At 44.2% G+C, this 19,153-nt stretch overlaps 1 protein-coding gene across 1 annotated transcript in view; it reads right to left on the minus strand.

Annotated features, from left to right (window-relative positions):
* Positions 1-251: 251 nt before the first annotated feature.
* The window catches only part of fam193a (family with sequence similarity 193 member A), a 77,949-nt gene continuing 59,047 nt past the window's right edge, over positions 252-19,153 (minus strand). Inside the window, exons 19-26 of the mRNA XM_080722753.1 lie at positions 18,340-18,667; positions 16,991-17,177; positions 15,452-15,742; positions 12,117-12,729; positions 11,329-11,456; positions 9,340-9,727; positions 4,374-4,455; positions 252-1,892 (exon numbers count right to left, since the gene is read on the minus strand). Coding sequence (XP_080578879.1) covers positions 1,799-1,892; positions 4,374-4,455; positions 9,340-9,727; positions 11,329-11,456; positions 12,117-12,729; positions 15,452-15,742; positions 16,991-17,177; positions 18,340-18,667 — 2,111 coding nt within the window. The 3' untranslated portion in view covers positions 252-1,798. The remainder of the gene's footprint in view (positions 1,893-4,373; positions 4,456-9,339; positions 9,728-11,328; positions 11,457-12,116; positions 12,730-15,451; positions 15,743-16,990; positions 17,178-18,339; positions 18,668-19,153) is intronic.

The following is a 19,153-nucleotide window of genomic DNA, read 5'->3' on the forward strand; positions in this document are numbered from 1 at the left end:
TTAAAAAAATAGGGATGCTAGGGTTAAAATTAACCCGACATAGCAGGTTTTTTGGGGGCGGGTTTACAGCCTGTAAGGAAGGGGGGGAAAAAAAAGTTAAGACACAAGAGACGCTTCCTGCCATACTACTGTATTCCATCTTTCAAAAAAGAAAGACCAGATTTTAATATTACTTAACAATATGTTAAAAAGTAGCCAGTCTGGCTTCAGTGTTAATACAATATACACTCTATTATAGATCCACGGTGAGAGTTACTGTTCTTTTTTATCTTTTCCTCAATTTCATTCTGAAAGGATTCTTCTTCTGATACAAGCCGGCTACAAGTCAAAAAGAAAACAAAAATAATAATAATAATATAATATAATAATAATAAACTGTAACTGGTACACTTTTACTCAACATCTTTTTGTTAAAAAGAACTGAAAAAAAAAAAAAAAAAAAAAGAGAACATTGTCAAGTATTATGCTTCTTTCCTTGCGGTGAAGTCAGTTTAAGTTGTGGGAGGATGGGGGGGTGGTAGGGGGGTTTGGGTGACCAGCTGACCCCGTGTCATTTTTCATGGACGAGAAGCCGTGCTCAGTTTGGGGGGAAAACGAACGAACAGGATTGTAAAGCCACAATAACTCAATTATACAGCGGTTTGTTTTTTTCTTCTTCTCCATTTCGTTTTTTTTTTTCATTCTTAGAAAAAAAAAATCATAACATTTGTCTTTTTTTTAATTCATCTTTCTGTCTTTCTTCGGTTTTGTCCAGATCGTCGTCGTCGTCGTTTCCATCGTCGTTTCTTTCCTTCTTCCTCTCGTTTGGATGTTTTCCGACTCCATTCCGATGCATACGAACGTTGTCTTTTTGACTCAAGTGGGGGAAAAGCCAAATGATGGAGAAATAAATCACTTCAGGGACGAGGAGGATCCATTCCTCCTTCAGACACGGAGAGAGAGAGAGAAAGACGACGCAACGACTAGAAACCATGAAGCACACAGCATTAAACAGGAGCGATACATTTGTGTGATTTTTTCTTTTTTGTCCCAACGTGTGACGTGTCTGTGTGTGATATTTATTTAGATATTTATTCATTAATTTATCCATTTATTCATTAATTTATTCATTTTCTCATAGATTCAGCGAGAAGGGTTCGTCTCATTCAGTCCTTGGGTTGTGAAGGAACCGTACAGCGACGGTGGGGCAAAAGCAAGGCATCATGGGAAGGATTGTAGGGCACAGCAGAGTAGTGGTGGGTGCATCATGACGTTTATAGGTGGCTGTAGGTCGCATTAAAGTGGGGGTCCGGGGACCCCCAGAGGAGAGGGGGGCCTTCAGGGGGTCCCCCCCCCCAGCTTAAATATATGATTGATTAGTTAGGAAACCAAAATGGACCCTTTACAGGTCTGTAACTCCCAGAGTGTAATAATACACAAATTGGAACCAAGTGGACACACTTATACGGGTCTGTAACTGTAGCGCAAACAAACAGACCCTTTACGGGTACATTTGGTTCCATTTGTACGTTCTCAAAGAGTCATGGGGGTCCGTATATAGCCTGATGCATTCCAAACTGGGGGTCTTTGAAATGTGAAAAGGTTTTTTTTAGATCCATTGGTGTAAGGTGGAGGTGGTCTTGGGGGCACAGAGCAGGAGAACACAGGGATTAAGGAAGAGGAGATTGACAACATTGTTTTGGGGATGATGGATTTGTCAGATTCGGGGGCGCTGATTGATTGATTGCATCCTGCCGCGCTCAGTCAGTCCGTCCGTCCGTCCGTCCGTCACGCCATTAGACCCCGTTAGCCCCACTCTTCAATGTGCAGCGAAGGTGGCTTTCTTCAGGCTGAAGTTGGACCAGTTGATGGACAGTCGCTGGCGGGTCTGCCGGGCCGAGTCCAAGCAGAATCTGACAACGAGAGACAAGACAAAAAGCTCACATTGATGACGTATTATAAAGCCTGAGCCGTAGGGCTGTCACAATTATGACATTTTACATGACGATTATTTGTCCCTCAAATAATTGCGATTAACGATTTAATTGTGTTTTTGTCAATGACAATTACATTTCTGTTTGGCTTATAGGCTTTGAAGTTGCACATGGTAGATATGACACATAACCTAAATATACAGAGAAATTGCTGCCATATTTGACAACTTTATACTTAAAAAAGAACATTGATAGTGGAAATAGCCGATCTACAAGCTCACAACGCATATCGATGCGACGCGTTGTGAGCTTGTAGATTTGCCATTTCCACTATTTTTGACTCTTTTTTTAAATATATGAACGTTTTTCAACATGGAAACGATTATGACGATTATGAAAAATAATCACGATTATGTCAAATAATCACGATTAGACGATTATGTAATAATTGTGACAGCCCTAATTCATGGGTTGCATTTGTAGTCCTAGAGTGGCCGTGTTGAGGACCAACACAGGTGTTCTGATTGGCGTAGAACATTTGTTATATGTTCCAATCAGACACATTGAAACACCTGGCAGTGTAGGACTACAAATGAAACCCATGAATTAGATCGGTCTCAGCCTAATGGCTCTGTCAGGTGAAAACTGCTACTTTTCAGGACAAAACCAAATAACAATACTTTGAGTTTACCAGTAACTGCAGTAGTAACTTTAGACTTAGAGGAAACAAATCTTGCCATAACTTCAGTAGTAACCATAGCATTAACTTTAGTAGTATCTTTAGTTTGGAGGAATCTCTAGCCATAACTCCAGTAGTAAGCATAGCAGTAAGTCTAGTGGTAACATAAGTTCAGTAGTAAGCATAGCAGTAAGTCTAGTAGTAACAGTCAGTTGCTTCACTAAACCACATGCTGTGTGGGAGTGAGTCACCAGGAACCATGAAGTTCACATCCGCTATCCTCTGCCCTCCATTTCCTGTCTCTACCCTCTACAGTCTAAATAAAGAATAAACTGACACAAGATCATCTCTAGAAGATTAAACAAACTTTTCAGGAAATGAAAAAACAAAAAACTAACTACACTTGGGATCCAAGTTAGTCATGACTTAATAACATTCACAAGCTTTTGTTAATCCTTTCTATTGATTAACTATTTATAAAGCCTACAGATGGACTTTGAGTTTTACAATGTACAAGCTGTGGGCCAATATTTGTTAATTTTGTGGGACACTGTTGTGCAGTGAAGAGAAACACAGAGATACTACGATATCGTCAGCAACAATATTCATGTCATCTTCGCTGTATCCATAACGAGCCCATTAAAAGCTCTAGCAGTCTAGCTATTGAAAAATAGCAGATCTGCGTGCTGCAAGCTTGTAGATCTGCTATTTTCAATAGTTAAAGCACAACATAATGCATTCCCATTCATGGGGGGCCCGCAGTGAATCCTTGTACCCAGGGCCCAGAATTTGGTGTGACACCGCTGCTAGTTAAACATTCCCTGCCATTTGTAAATACCTTCGTACTCTCATATGCCCCTGTCTCCATAGACTTCCATGTAATTCATAGTGCACGGATCATGCACACCCATGCCTAGATCAGGCATTGACACTAAGGCTGGCCCACCTGCCCCCGGCAGGTAAATAAAACGTTCGGGCAGGTGAAGTTTGCTTTCAGGTTGCTCAACCGGGCAAGTGCTCATTTGAGAGGGGACGCAACCATCACAAACACAACACCAGATATCTATCTAAACACCAGAGGCTGTCTTCTGGTCTGTGGAATGTAAAATAAGAGCACTGTTTACCTATAATGTTCTGTTTTTACTGTTGCTAAAAATATGAAATAACTGTGTGAAACCACAGCCTATTCATAGCTATGTTGTACTTGTAGGTATTTGGTATTTGGAGGTATTGAGGTATGAATTTCTTTTGATCGCACAGCCGAGAAAGTAAAGAAATAAGTGTTAAATTGAGCAGTAATTAAAATCTTTCCTATGATTTTATAATGGACGATTTACTTTTCGGGCAAGTGGGCATGACCTTTGGGCAAGTAGAACATGTTCTGTACTTGCCCGACGGGCAAGTGCCTCTGATACCTTAGTGTCAACCCCTGCTAGATCATGCACCACGTGTATGTACATTGCTCACAGCTTTCAAACAAAAAAATCCGAATGGAAATCCGTTCAGGCATTCATGAACTAGCAGCCATTATGTTTTCCTAAAATGTAAACAAAGATGGCTGCCATGTTTGAAAGATGGGGTTGCTATGGGGGTTAAACATGCAATTTTGCGATTGCTATCATGCATACTACATTTTTTGGGGTAAAAAGAAAATGTTGAAAAAAATGTTATTTATTTATTTTTTCAAAAACGGGAAATTCTCGGGACTATCGGGCCTGGCAGGGAATGAGTTAAGGTTAGGGCCTGTCCTGGTGACAACACACATACTGTACTGTACATACCTTTTGAAATATTCCACTTCTCTTTCAGTCTCGTCCATCTCAGTGCTGTCCAGATCAATGTCTTTGGGAAGGAACACGTCATCTGCAAGCAAACGTGGAACATTATGTGAATACAAATGGCATGTTTTTATTTAGCATAGTCTTTAACAGTTGTTCCTGTTAACTATGGGGCTTTTAAGCCGTGACATCATTTTGTAGACCTCCAAGCAGATTTATTATCAATATCTGTCCCTCACTATTTCAACAGATCCGAGACAAAAATAATGACTAAAGTATAATTCTACCACTTTCCTTTCAACAACAAAGAGAAGAAAAATTAGTAAATAGTAAAAATATTCACAGGCGCTGGGGCCTTTTGGCCCCAGAAGTTCTCCTCTGCCTACAAAATGATGTCAGACTTAACAGCCCCATAGTTAATGTGCTGATATTAATATCCTACGGTGCATCTTTCTGTATTCCTATGTTTGTTTAAAGCCTGTGCATGTACTGTATGTATTGGTTTTGTATTTTTTATCGACTTGTTTCTGTGAGAAGTTACTGTAGAATTATTTGTGGGACACTTCCGGAGAACAGCAGACATACAAGCATACGTCACGTCGCAGATGCAACCGGCTGTGAGCTTGTCGATCACTCTTGGCTGCAGCACCGGAAGTGCAGCACACCTTCTGCGCAATGCACGATGGGACGTTGGAAAGTTGTGGATATTCAGACTTTAAATGGGTATGCTTGTATGAGGTGTGTTATTTTGGGGGTGAACTGGTGGGGTGGGGGCGGCTAGCTTTGGGAGAGCTACTGTCTGTCTGCATGGTTCATACATTTTGTGCTAAGGACCCCCTAGAAAACAAGACTATGAATCTCAAGGGGCTTATCCTTCCAATAAGAGGTACTACATCTACAATCCATTGTCATGGTCCAGTCGTAATTATTGTTATTATTTAAATGGGTATGCTTGTATGAGGTGTGTTATTTTGGGGGTGAACTGGTGGGGTGGGGGCGGCTAGCTTTGGGAGAGCTACTGTCTGTCTGCATGGTTCATACATTTTGTGCTAAGGACCCCCTAGAAAACAAGACTATGAATCTCAAGGGGCTTATCCTTCCAATAAGAGGTACTACATCTACAATCCATTGTCATGGTCCAGTCGTAATTATTGTTATTATTTAAATGGGTATGATTGTATGAGGTGTGTTATTTTGGGGGTGAACTGGTGGGGTGGGGGCGGCTAGCTTTGGGAGAGCTACTGTCTGTCTGCATGGTTCATACATTTTGTGCTAAGGACCCCCTAGAAAACAAGACTATGAATCTCAAGGGGCTTATCCTTCCAATAAGAGGTACTACATCTACAATCCATTGTCATGGTCCAGTCGTAATTATTGTTATTATTTAGTATTTAGTATTTAGTAGGCCATTGGTTCTCAAAGTGGATTCCAGGGACTCCATGGGTTCCTAGTGTGATCTAAATTGACCCATACAAGTCTGTAACTCTGACAGTGTACAAATTAGGGATGTGAACATTCCCATATGAAGTCCTGTTAGATATGGGATTAATATTGATGACATCAGGGAACTTCATATATGCCCATATATATGGATTCCGTTAGTGTGACATCACAGTGAAGCCAGAACATGATGTCAGAGCAGCAAACCCGTTCTGTTAAAAACTCATTTAATACCAGCCTATCACCACTAGAGGGCGCCCAGTGACCAGAGAATAATAGAGATATGCTGGTAATGCATGCCCAAGCCCTGGAGCCATGACTTGCCAGAACACTTTCCTTTGTGCATGTACAGGAAGAGGATGAAGTTAGCTTGAAGTTAGCTATTGGCTACCAAGCATTTTAGATTTAGATTTTCGTCAACTTAGCCATGATTAAACCTTGCACACCTCATGCATGGGAGAAAAAACAGAGAAAATGAGCTCTAAAGATCCTGGATTGCATTGGAGTGGATGGTAAATATCAGCAAATATCGTCCTCTGTAAACAGAGGACAAAAAAAAAATCTTTTTTCAATTTTTTTTTTTATTTATTAAAAAGCCGAACTAGTTCGGGATTGGCACTCTGGGATGCGATAATAAAGCCGAACTAGTTCGGGATAGGCACTCAATGAGTTAAGAGTGGTGTCCCTGACATCACAGTGACATCAGAGCATGATGTCAGAGCGCCAAACCCATAGAACCACAGTGTCGGGTGTGACAGACCGACAGAGATACACACATACGGACGGGTGCATCTCTCCACTCCGACATGTCTCCTTTCCGACATGTCTCCATTCCGACACTAACCCTATCTCTACCCCTACCCTAAACCTTAGGCCCATGGGGAGTGTCGCCACTCCGACAATAAGAAGTCCATTTCGGAGTGGCGACATATCGGAATGGAGAGAGCCTCCCCATACGGACAAGCCGTGACCGCTCACATACTAATCTGCGACCTATGGTCGCAACAATAATCTGAATTATTATATCATGTTTAGTTGTGTTTATTTCCATTCAGAGAGAGTTTGAGTGTTGGGCCAGGTGTATGAATGGGCGTAGGCTTTGATCGCCTGATCCGTGGAGTATTCATTCATGTTCAACGTGGGGAATTGATCAGCCCCATGGATTGGTCACTTCTATCGTAGTCTATCTATAACAACTACGTTTTTGTTTAGTTCGTTTACGAACGTTCAGCAAAAACAAGCGATCTACCAGCTGAGCTCACAACTTTTCGCAAGCCTTTAGGTCAGTGTTTCTCAACCACTGTGCCTGGGGACCTTTGGTGTGCCCCTGAGAAGGGTCAAGTGTACCCCTTGAAACTGCTTGAAAGCCAGTATTGTATTTATCATTTTAAAAATGATTTAAACGAGTGAAAACAGCCGATATACAAGCACACAACGCCTCGCGGTGCGAGGCGTTGTGTGCTTGTAGATCTGCTGTTTTCACTACTGTTGTGTGACAGTCTTGTATGATGAAGCAGGGCTTTACTTTGCGAAGAAACATAGAAATTTGAAACTTGGAGATTCTTCGGTCTCTTCCGACAGTGACGATATTTACACCCCCGTATTATGTTTGTGTGCCCATGGATTCTTGGGACATGTAAAGTGTGCCCATGCAGAAAAAAGGTTGAGAAACACTGGTTTAGATTGACTATTCCCTCTTGTGGAGGGAATAGAGGAGGGTGCAAACTCAGACCAGACCCCTGGGGAACTCCATTCGACTAATCATGTTATAATTATATGAGTGGTTAGAAGTCACACTGTAAAAGAAGTGTTATTTGTGATACAATCTCTCACCGGCATATCTTCCAAAACCACCATTCATTCCACATACGTAAGTGAAGTGTGACCACTTCTCCAAACACTATTTTAGTCCTGAGAGTGTACAGTACGCCCCCGAAAACTCCAGCCAGAATGACACAGGCACTGACAGGAACCAGATACAGTATCGTATTATTATTGTTGTGCTTTTTCTTTCATTTGCTATTTTATGTGAGACTAGAAAAGCCACAAAACAAGCACTGAACAATGGAATAACCACTGTGATACCAGAGGCCTCGACAAAAAACACAGTATGAGTTGAATGTAACACTTTCAAACTGTTGTACATTATGGGCAAATCTTTTCAAAGGGGTTCAGAAATGTTAAAGTGTGAACCAATGCTAAAATAAAGCTTGAAGGACCACACAACCCATCTTCATATAATTAGTCCTCACTAATTAGTGCTCATTGTAAGATGGCACCATTCCAATCTACTCGCTCTCAGAGGAGGATGGTTCAGGAACCTGCCCAGTAGTGTTGCGCGGATCGACCCGGTGCCCCCACCCGCCCGCCAACCCGCCCGCATGCGGGTGGGTGGGTCAAGGTTTTCAGACTCCATTGGCGGGCGGCGGGCGGGCGGGTTATCACCACTCTCATGTGCAAAACATAAATAAGAATAATCACCTGTTCTTATTTGCCCTTTATTCTTATATAAGAGTAGGCCTATAAGAATAAGAATACGACGTTTGAATACGAGCACGACGAGCGAGGAGCGAGGTTTCTCCTCCGCTCCTTGGTGCGAGGACCGTCCCAATTCCGCTCCTGTTGGGGCCGCGAACCACAGTTTGCCAACATTTGACACAACGTGAGCACAGCAGAGAAGATGCACAAACAATTCAGCGTGTGTCGCTGATCAGGATTTCACTTATATGTCTCTGTCATCCACACAAGTCCGTTTGTAAATACTTTGTGTCGGTTAAGTTATATAACCAGCCAGTCAACAGATACGATTTGAAACAACTTTCGCAAGTGAGACGGATTTTTTGACTGAATGAACCAACCACGCTCACCTCGAGACTCCAGTCGCTCCCATCTCTCCAATCTGGTGATTAATCAATAACCAACAGGATTTAATATTGTCCGTCTTTTGCTGTCTGTTTAAAGTGCGAGGCGCTGTACCTATAAATATGATTGACATAAAACCTGAAACGCCATTCTTACCCCGACGATACCCCAGAGAGAATGAACGTCTTTGAATGAATGTCTTTTAGGCTAAACCCCAATTTGAACAACACGTTTGTTTATTTAGCCCATGACAATATTGTGCTACGGTAGACCTTTCTGTATATAAAGCGACTTTGGGTACTTAGAGAGCCGTATATAAAGATGAGCTATTGTGGAGATGATATACCATCTTTTTTTTAAATGCGGGTTGCGGGGCGGGCGGATTCGTTGATTTATATATTGTTCTGCGGCGCGGGCGTGGGCGGGTTACGTTTCGTGCGGGCTGTGGGTCGTGCGGGTTATGAAAAAAAGCTGACCCGCGCATCACTACTGCCCAGCAGTGACATGTTTGGTCATTTCAAACAAAATATCAACTTTCTTTTTTCAAGCTGTGTAATAAATTATAATAAGGATGAAAATGGCTCTTTTAACGTGTGTGAAATAAACACATAAAAGCTGAAGAAATAAAACATGCCTCCAGATCCATTTGAAAGGAAAAGACACTGACCTATGGAGGTGTTCAGCTTGTCTCCTTTCTTCTTCTTGTTCTTCTTGGTCTTACTCTTGGGCTGGGGGGACTCCGCCTTGCCGTTCTGCTGCTCCTGCGGCTGGGAGGTGGAGGAGGGTGGAGGGGGTGGAGGTGGAGGAGGAGGTGGGGATGGGGAAGAGGAGGAGGTCACTGCAGGAGGACTCCTCCTCTCCTCCTTCCCCTGGCTGGGATGCTGTCTCTTCCCAGAGGAGACCTGTTGGTGGTGTTGTTGGTGTTGGTGGTGTTGGTGGTGGTGGTGGTGGCTCCCGTTCCTCTCCTCCCTCCTGGGGGGCTCGGGGGCGATGGGGGTGAGCGGGGCCTCGGCGGGCAGCCTGCCTCCGCTCGCTTTGGTGTCCTGCGTGTAGTGCTGTCAGGATTATGACATTTAATTCAGGGGTTAAAGCAAAAAAGAATTCCCAAGACTGTAGGGTTGCAACGGTACTAGGTGCTACCGGTGTTACCGGCGAGCGAGCACAACACTGAGTACCGGTACTTTACCTGCACACCGATAACACCGTTAAATAAAAAGAAACGCATCCGCTGCTCTGCTCTGCCCCGAGGCAGGCTGCAGACAGCGCAGTAGAGATGTGACGTTCGCGAACGATTCTGCTCTTTTGAACGGCTCTTTTAAATGAACGATGGGATTCGGTTCTCAATCGCGGGAGCTGTTCCTTGAGTGAGAGTGTCGAGAACAGATTCAGAATCAACGGATCATCCACAGGAGAGGCACAGCCCATCAGACTGATGCCTCGTCCCCACTCACAGGGCACGTTCCAGGCAGCTAGTTGTGGCTTTATAATGGCACAGCACGCAGTAGGCGGAAAAACAGCGATGAGCCAAACAAGAAAATGCAGTGCCGTTGTAACACTAACAGTGTTGTTGCTTTTTTACAAAGCTGGATTTTTAATATGGCCGGATGGTTGTTGGTAGCAGCTTGAGGTAGCATTGGCTGCTACTGAGTGCTCACAAGATGACAACCACACTGGTGGTTGAAACGGTGTTATTGATAACCGCGGTGCTGACACGGACTATATTTTCAGTGTTAAAAATCTCATACCGTTGCAACCCTACAAGACTGACATTTATTTTCAATATGTGATTTTTGAAACATGGCGCACGACACACACACACACACACACACACACACACACACACACACACACACACACACACACACACACACACACACACACACACACACACACACACACACACACACACACACACACACACACACACACACACACACACACACACACACACACACACACACACACACACCCACCCACCCACCCACACCAATATTTGGGGTGTTTCCCTGAAGTTCTGAACTGCCTTCACTGAATGTGTGTGTGCCAATCCATGCTTCATTTTATACAAGTATCTTCTGAAGTTCTGTTGTATTCTATGCTAGTCTGGCCAATTCAAATACTCATATCTTGAAATTATAACTGCTTTTTAGTTTGGACATCACTTGACTAGCGTTTTGACGACATTCACGCTACACCTCCACCTTATTTTACATTTTTATTTTTTGCCGATCTGCACTGATCTAAAGAATAGCCCGTATGGAATCCTCAAGACTGAAATCAGTCCCCAGGACTGAGAACTTTAACCCCTGCATTTTATGTGACGATTAATTGTCACACACAAATAATTGCGATTAAAGATTTAATTGTGTTTTGGAGCATAATGCATAATATTTACATTTCTGTTTGGCTTTGAAGTTGCACAGGGCAGATATGACAAATAACCTAAATATACAAAGGAACGACTTATCTAAAATGCTTATTTAATAACTTTATACATTTATAGTGGACATAGCTGATCTACAAGCTCACAACGCATCGCATCTGTAGATCAGCTATTTCCACTACCTTTTGAAAGTGTTTGGTACTATATGAACAATTATGAAACAATAATTGCGATTACCTCATTGATTATATGTAATAATTGTGACAGGTGTACCTGTGTGCTGGTGATGGAGGTTCCGTTGACCATCCTCCCCTGCAGCTCTGAACCTCTGAGAGCCTCCGGTGCTCTCTTCACCACCGTGTCGGTGCTGGTGGCCATCCTGGCCGACTGCTTGGCCTTACCTTCAGGGATGAAAAGAAGAATATATAAATAAACTAGAAAAGATGCAATAGGACATTGCAAGTGTGGTTGCCGTGATGTGAGTCACAATGCATTCCGTCCATTAGAATTTTCCCCATTCCAGTCAGTGGGTAAAATGTATTCACTAATAAATCGATTTGACATATGGCACTAGTGGGTGCCGCCTAAACTGTGGGAGGAGTCGCACGGCGAAATAAACTTCATCTGGAAAGATGGAAGGATGGAAGGAATAAAGTCAGACAAGTACTATAACCAGACTAATAATCTGATGACTGAAATGTTTTATTAAGCCAAGGTCCCAATCTGCGATTTGTGCAAAATGGTGTGAAAGAAATCAATAGCACCAGCTGTTTCCTAAGCTATTAGCATTATTTGAACAATTAGGATGGCATATCTGAGATCATTAGTGTTTTATGGAAGACGCTTTTGAGCATGTATATTCTATTGCTTGTGTAACCAATTCAAAAACTCTTTTAATTTCAACATGTATAATTACTGTAGTGACTTGACTCTACCAGCCACACAGTGCAGAGCAGCAGTGTTAAGAGCTACAAAAGCCAAGATGAACAACACATCATGGCCTCAGTCAAATCCAAACCACTGAAATCTGTCTGAAACAGAGGAACTATAATCCTACATACCTTTGAACTCGGGCTGATGTGCCGTCGTCGTGGTGGTGCCGTTGAAGAGGCTGACCGGAGGCTGGAGGAGGTGGTTTGGTGTGGATGTTGAGGTGGGTGGTGTATGGGTGGAGGAGGAGGTGTGTTTCTCCCTGGGGGCTTTGGGGCTGTGCTGCTGCTGCTGCTGCTGAGGCTGCGTGTGGCGCGTCGGCGCCACGGCGACGTCTCCGTTGGTCCGGGGTGGGGGAGGAGGGGGGAGCGGCTCGGGGTTGATGCGGATCAGGGAGTGGAGGAGCTGGGTGGAGGAGGAGTGGTGGTTGGAGGTCCTGCGGTGGAGGTTCTTCTCCAGGACGTTCTGGGCCGTCTGCCTCAGGGGCTGGGGGCTGTTGTTCTGGGGAGGAGGGGGAGGAGGCGCGGGGGGAGGAGCGGCGTTCTCCTTGGAGCTCCGCTCCTTCTTCTTCTTCTTGGCGGAGGCCTGCTGGCGGAGGTGCTGCAGCTCCTGCAGGCGGAGGAGCTCCCGCTGGAGCGCCGCCTCCTCCTCCGCCCGCCTCCGCGCGCGCTCCTCCTCCTCCTGCTGCTGCTGGAGCTCCTCGCGCTCCCGAGCCTCCGCCTCCAGGCGGGCCTTCTCCTCCATCTGGATAAACAGAGAACACGGACAATGACGACATGTTCAACACGCAAAAGCATGCAAAGGCTTAAAGGATAACTCCGCCCTAAATCACTTCTAGGCTCATTTTCATGCTTTTAGTGATCCAAAATGACTGTCCATGGGGTCTTTTAGGCAGAAATGCCCCTGTGGTCCAGCTTCCCCAGCAGAACCCAGCAGCTCTCATAGCATAGAGTGGAGCCTATTAATAAGCCTATCGCTTTTATACTATTTGTTGCGGTCAAAAGTGATTTATTTTTTCATGAATGTGTTACTAGTTGTCATTATAAATACATCCATGCCTTGGTTGTCCCACACAAGCTACCACAGTCAGTCTCATAAATCATGTTTTGGGGTGAGCATTCGGCACGACTGCCAATCAAAGTGACTGTACTGGCCAATCTTTTCCGGGACTTGGAGAAACACATAACAGCCCAACATCTGTTTAGCAGAGTGTGATGGCTTGTGTGGGACAACAATGGTATGGATGTGTTTGTAATGATAACTAGTAATACATTCATGAAAAATATAAACACTTTTTACCACAACAAATAGTATAAAAGTGATAGGCTTATAGGCTCCACTCTATGCTATGACAGTTGCTGGGGAAACTGGACAACAGGGGCATTTCTGCCTAATAGACCCCATGGACAGTAATTTTGGATCAGTACAAGTAGGAAAATTAATTAGCCTAGAAGTGATTTAGGGCGGAGTTATCCTTTAAGAGTGGCACACGACGATGCCATGAGGTTACGTCTCCGTGTTCCTAGGTGGCATAGTGCCAGTCAGTTGTTCACTTCTGATATATGACAGGGGTCAGCAACCTTTTTGAAATGAAGTGCCATGTTTTTATTTTCTAGAAAGTCAGTGTGCCATGTAAACATCCATTTTAATGACACCCCATCAAAATTCAGACATATTTTGATTGTCAGGGCCTTGTTATGACGATCATTGGAGCAATAACCTCCCCGACTCCCACCCCACGAAGTTCCGAATTTTAATGAATGTAGAATTGTGTGCAGGATGTCATTTGCTGCAAATTGGGTGACTAACTAGTTAATGTAATTGACCACGTTTAAAACAATATTTGATTTTAAAATATAAATCCTCTTTCTCAGATTTCTGCCAGTGTGCCAGTAATCACCCTCCCCTGTGCCAATGTTGGCACCCGTGCCCAAGGTTGCCTACCCCTGTGATATGATATAGTACTTTATAGTCAGTTCACACTGAAATTTGTCTTGCGACACAGCAGCCATGTATGCAACAACATAATATATACAAACAATTGACACAAAGGAACAAAAACAAGATTACATACATAAGTATAATACAGACAAGAGCAATGTCCACCGCCTAACATACCTCTGGCCAAACTCTTGATTACCGTAAGCCTTAAAGGGATATTTCACTTTCAAAAAAACCTTTGGTAATTTTATCATCTAATCAGGCTTTTATGAATACTCTGAAAAAAACACGGCCTGCTCGTGTATTAGGGTGGTAGTATGAGTCACCAGAAAAAATAATGTGTGTTTTAACCCATTCTGAGCCCCAGAAATTAACGGAATATAATGTCCAGAGTGCCTCTCGCTGGCTCCATTAACAGCCATTATCTTATTTTGAAGGCCAGAAGTCCACAGCGTAAACACTTCCGGTCTGACGTCATCGCGTCCTTCACCGGAATCGATCATTGTTTACGTGGTGTCATGGCGGATCGGATCGATGCTTTTCAACATGTGTTTTATAAGCGAGCATCTATTGCCATCTTCGCTTCTAAAGTGTTGTTTTGAGATAATGGACATTAAAGATGAGATCCCCCGTCTGCCTCAATGTTATGGGATTACTATTTTGTGCTTGTGGATCCGTGATGATGATAAATCAGCGACGGAGATCGGCTCGAGACCTTCCGCCATTGTACACGGTAGGATAACCGCCGTTACAGTAATATATTACTTTTCGCGAGATATCTCGGGATTGGCACTCGAGATACTCGAGTACATTTCACGAGATATCCCGGGAATGGCACTAAATCGGTTAATGAATCTATCATGGTTAAAATGGAGTTTGAAGTTACAATGGGTGTGTATGTGGAGAGAGGCCCTTCCACTGCTCCCTGTTGAAAGTGGAATATCCCTTTAAGGTTGACTGATGGACAAAGGACATTTTTACTCTGAACTTATTGTAAACTGGAACACTGTATCTCCTTCCTGAAGGCAGCAACTTATATTCTCTATGCAACACATGGCTACTGTTAGAGCCATGTGTTGCATAGAGACTTCTATTGACTGCTGTTGCTGTGCAAACTTGTGATGCACTGTTATGGCAACTGTTATGCCACCTGGAAGTGTCCAACTACAGCATCATAGTGGTGCTAACAAGTTTGACCACTTCACATACTCTTTAATCGTAATATGACTAAAAGACTATCTACATGCTAACGGCACCGGAGGTGCTCACCGTTGTAACCCCATTTTCAGGGCTGCGACCTTTGAAGACAAGCTGACGTCTATGGAATCCAAGTGACTGAAATAAGTGGCAGCGACTGAGAACTTTAATCCATGCGTCTATTCACATGAGGAGTGTTGCATGACCACTAGAACGAAAGTGTGAACCTAACATTTTAATGAAATGAACAAATTGTTCATGATTCTTTCTTGTGAATCACTCATGAACGACAACACTATTGGACAGAGAAAGAGACAACAAGTCCTACCTTCTTCTGTTTGTGTCGGGCCCGTTTGGCAGCCTTGGAGCTGGAGGCAGGCTTGGTCTCCTGGCTGTTGATGAACTGCAGCAGATCCTCCACCCTGCGGTGGTCCTCCACCCCTCCTGGTCCTCCTCCACCTCCTCCTCCGCCCGCCGCTCCGCCCGCCGCTCCGTCTCTGTCCAGCAGGGCGGCAGGCTCCTCCCTCTTGGGCTGCTGCTCCTCCTTCCTCTTGGTGAGGCGGAGGCGGAGCTTCTCCCTCATCTCGGCGTAGTTACGGCTGGTGGGTGCCGCGGGGGGCTAGTTTGAGAAACCAGTTAGATTGGGAAAGGAGCGCTTGTTTTTGTTCACCTGGATGTGGAAGAAGCCTAGCCTAATTTGAGACTCTGCGCTGGAGCTTGAGTCTGACAGATCCATGTTGATGATATGACTGTAGACATACTGTGTACCGATTTGCGTGATTTTAGGGCAAAATCTGTAGGATTAGTGTCCAAAAGTGTGTTTGAAAAATGATGGTGGCGCTATATGGGACAGATCCATGTTGATGACATGAGTGAAAAATCACCAAAACGAGTTGACTGGGTAAAAGTATTCCACCTGACCTGTTGTCTATTTAACAAAAAGAAAAAAGGGCCCAAGGATTGTCCCCTCTACTTATTATTTGTATTCATTTCATTACATTATTATTAATTCCACCAGGGGGAAATGAACCAGCTCAGGTTGTCTTGCTCAGGGCCACTATGACAGATGGACCTGGGCAGGTGGGCTTTGAACCGATGACCTTCTGGTTACCATACGGTACCCTTCTACCCACTGAGCCACTGAGTGGCATTTACTAATGAACGTGGGCGCATGGATGGTGTGACTGCATTACCATTTACAAATGAACGTGGGCGCTGTGCTGTGGTGTGCATGGATGGCGTGACTGCATTACCAGATGTGACACTTTCTCACACCCACCAACAGGAAAGACATTTAAAATAATGTGGTTTCTTTTACATGCTCATCAACAGCCCTTGTCTATTTAGATACATGAATTTTCTCTAAAAGGTACAGTAGCTCTCCAAACAGATTACTACAGACTGTAAAGGTAGCTCTCCACCCAAAAGACTACTACAGATTACAGTACTACTAATGAAGTTGGGAGATCAGATGGTTGGAAGGTGTTAAAAAGGATGTTTCTACTCTAAACAAATGTAAACGTTGTTCCAAAAACGTACAAAAAGATTACTAATTAGAGGGGGGAAAATACTTTAGTAGTGAAGATTTTTCACTAGTTTGGGGTCCTGGTAAAATCATAAAATGTCTCTTTTGAGTCTCGAGCTAAAAGGTTATAATGAACCAGTGGTCTACAACAGTGGTTCTCAAACTTTTCTTTTTTTCTTTTGTTCGCACACTGTCAAAGTTACAGACTTGTCAGGGTACATGTTTCACCCCATAAAGGAACCTAGAGAGTCCATGAAATACACTTTGAGAACCACTGGTCTACGAAAAACTAAAAACCTGAAAACAGGTGAACCAAGAGATCATAATAGTTCTCCTCCTCACCCCTCCATGTCCGAAGAACTCGCAGTAGCAGCAGTCACAGTACTTCCCTTCCTTCTGGTTGGTGGAGGTGGAGGTGGAGGAGCTGTGCTCAGAGCAGCTGTCCTCGTCCTGGCTCTCCTCCCCGTCGTAGGCCTGGTGCTCATAGGAACCACTGCCCTCACAGCGGTGGCCCTCGCAGTCTGGGTCACTGCATGGTACACACACACACAGGGTTGTATTACTGTGCATATAGGGCTGTCACAATTATTACATAATTGTCTAATCGTGATTATTTGACATTATCGCAATTATTTTCTCATAATCGTCATAATCGTGAATGTTGAAAAATGTCAGAAATAGTGGAAATAGCAGATCTACACGCTCACAACGTTGTGAGCTTGTAGATCGGCTATTTCCACTATCAATGTTATTTTTTAAGTAGTAAGTCGTCAAATATGTCAGTAATGTATGTGTGTGTTTAGGTTATGTATCATATCTGCCATATGCAACTTCAAAGCCTAAAAGCCAAACAGAAATGTAATTATCAACGACAAAAACACAATTAAATTGTTAATTGCCAATTATTTGAGTGACTTTAATTAATCGTCATGTAAAATGTCATATCGTGACAGCCCTAACTACTGTGCATACTGTGAGGACCAGGGTCGTCACGATCACACATTTAAAGTTGACAGATTGTGTGATTACCAATTTCGTTGTGTTTTTGGCATTCATAAGGATTCACGACATTGCGCAGGGCAGACCTGACAAACAAGTAGGTTGGGAGTGACTTATTGTCGGTATCAGCCGGTAACATGCGGGAGTCTGTCCCCGTTACAATGCACTAGACCCCTGGGAGATGGAGTCTGTCCCCGTTACAATGCACTAGACCCCTGGGAGATGTAGTCTGTCCCCGTTACAATGCACTAGACCCCTGGGAGATGGAGTCTGTCCCCGTTACAATGCACTAGACCCCTGGGAGATGGACTGCTGAGGTGGAGCGCCACACCTACAGTACCATCAGCTCCCAGTGCTTCCCGCACGACTTGCTGCACCCAAGCCGTGCTACTCATGCTGAGTTGGCGGTGCCAGGGATGACCTTGTGGTCCAAAGGTGAGAGCTCGACGGACTGAGCTACCCAGACACAAATAACTTGAATATATAAAGAAATTACTGACACATTTAATAATATAATTCCAGCTAAGGTTTAGGTCACCAGATCCAAAGACAGGTGTTTTCAAGGGGGTGTATCTGTTAAAATAACTAAATTCTGAGTGAAAACTGTCACAAAAGCTAGAGTAGTCATTAAAATGACCCCAAAACATTTTGAAAGTTTGAGAGTGAACTATGTCTTTAGAAGTAGAACCAACCTGCAGACACTGGGCGGGGCACTGACGGGGCCGTCGACCGAGGAGGGGGCGGGGGGCTCTGTGGGGGGCAGGCACAGACCCTGGTGGGAGGGTGGGACGTCCATGAAGCCCGGGGCCGGGGCGGCCATCTTTGGGAAGGGCTGTGGCGGGGATGGTCCCATGGCGGGGAGGTGGTGTGAGGGGGCTGACGGGGGTGCTGGTGGGGGCAGCGCGGGGCCTGACAGAGGGGGGAGGGAGGCCAACCCTGTGGGGCTGTTCCTGGGGACCCCCGGGACCGCCGAGGGCTGCCGGTGGGGGTCCTCTTTACCTAGGCTGTGAAACACGTCGTCTGGACGGGGACAGAGAGACGAGGATGGATGAGAACTCTGTACCACAGATACTGTCATTATTCAATGTAGTAGAGTTATAATCTTTGGTTAAACCTTTTTGTGAAAGTTATACATTTCAATAGTCAATTTAGAGTCAGTGGAGGTACTCACATTTCAACATTTTTATTGGCACACACCAACAAAGAACGCTACTGATGAAGGCTTATAGGCGAAGTGCGTAAGGGTTCTTTGTTGGTGTGTGCCAACAAAAAAGTGGAAATGTGAGTACTTTGTCTTCCACTGATTTAATGTTTTGGATGTGTTACCTCTTTGGATTTTTTCATTCCTAGTTTTTAATGTATACTGGACTTTAAGTCTAGCACTCCGAGAATACCCATTGCTGATGCGCAACCTCTTTTTCTTATTTAGTCAATTCAGATTTTGTTGATCCCTTGTTCAGTAACAAGGGGTCTACCCCAGTCTCTCCAGCTCTTTAACAAACACAA

The sequence above is a fragment of the Nannobrachium achirus genome, assembly GCF_963921795.1.
Source record: "Nannobrachium achirus genome assembly, chromosome: 3".
In the NCBI taxonomy this organism is placed as follows: domain Eukaryota; kingdom Metazoa; phylum Chordata; class Actinopteri; order Myctophiformes; family Myctophidae; genus Nannobrachium; species Nannobrachium achirus.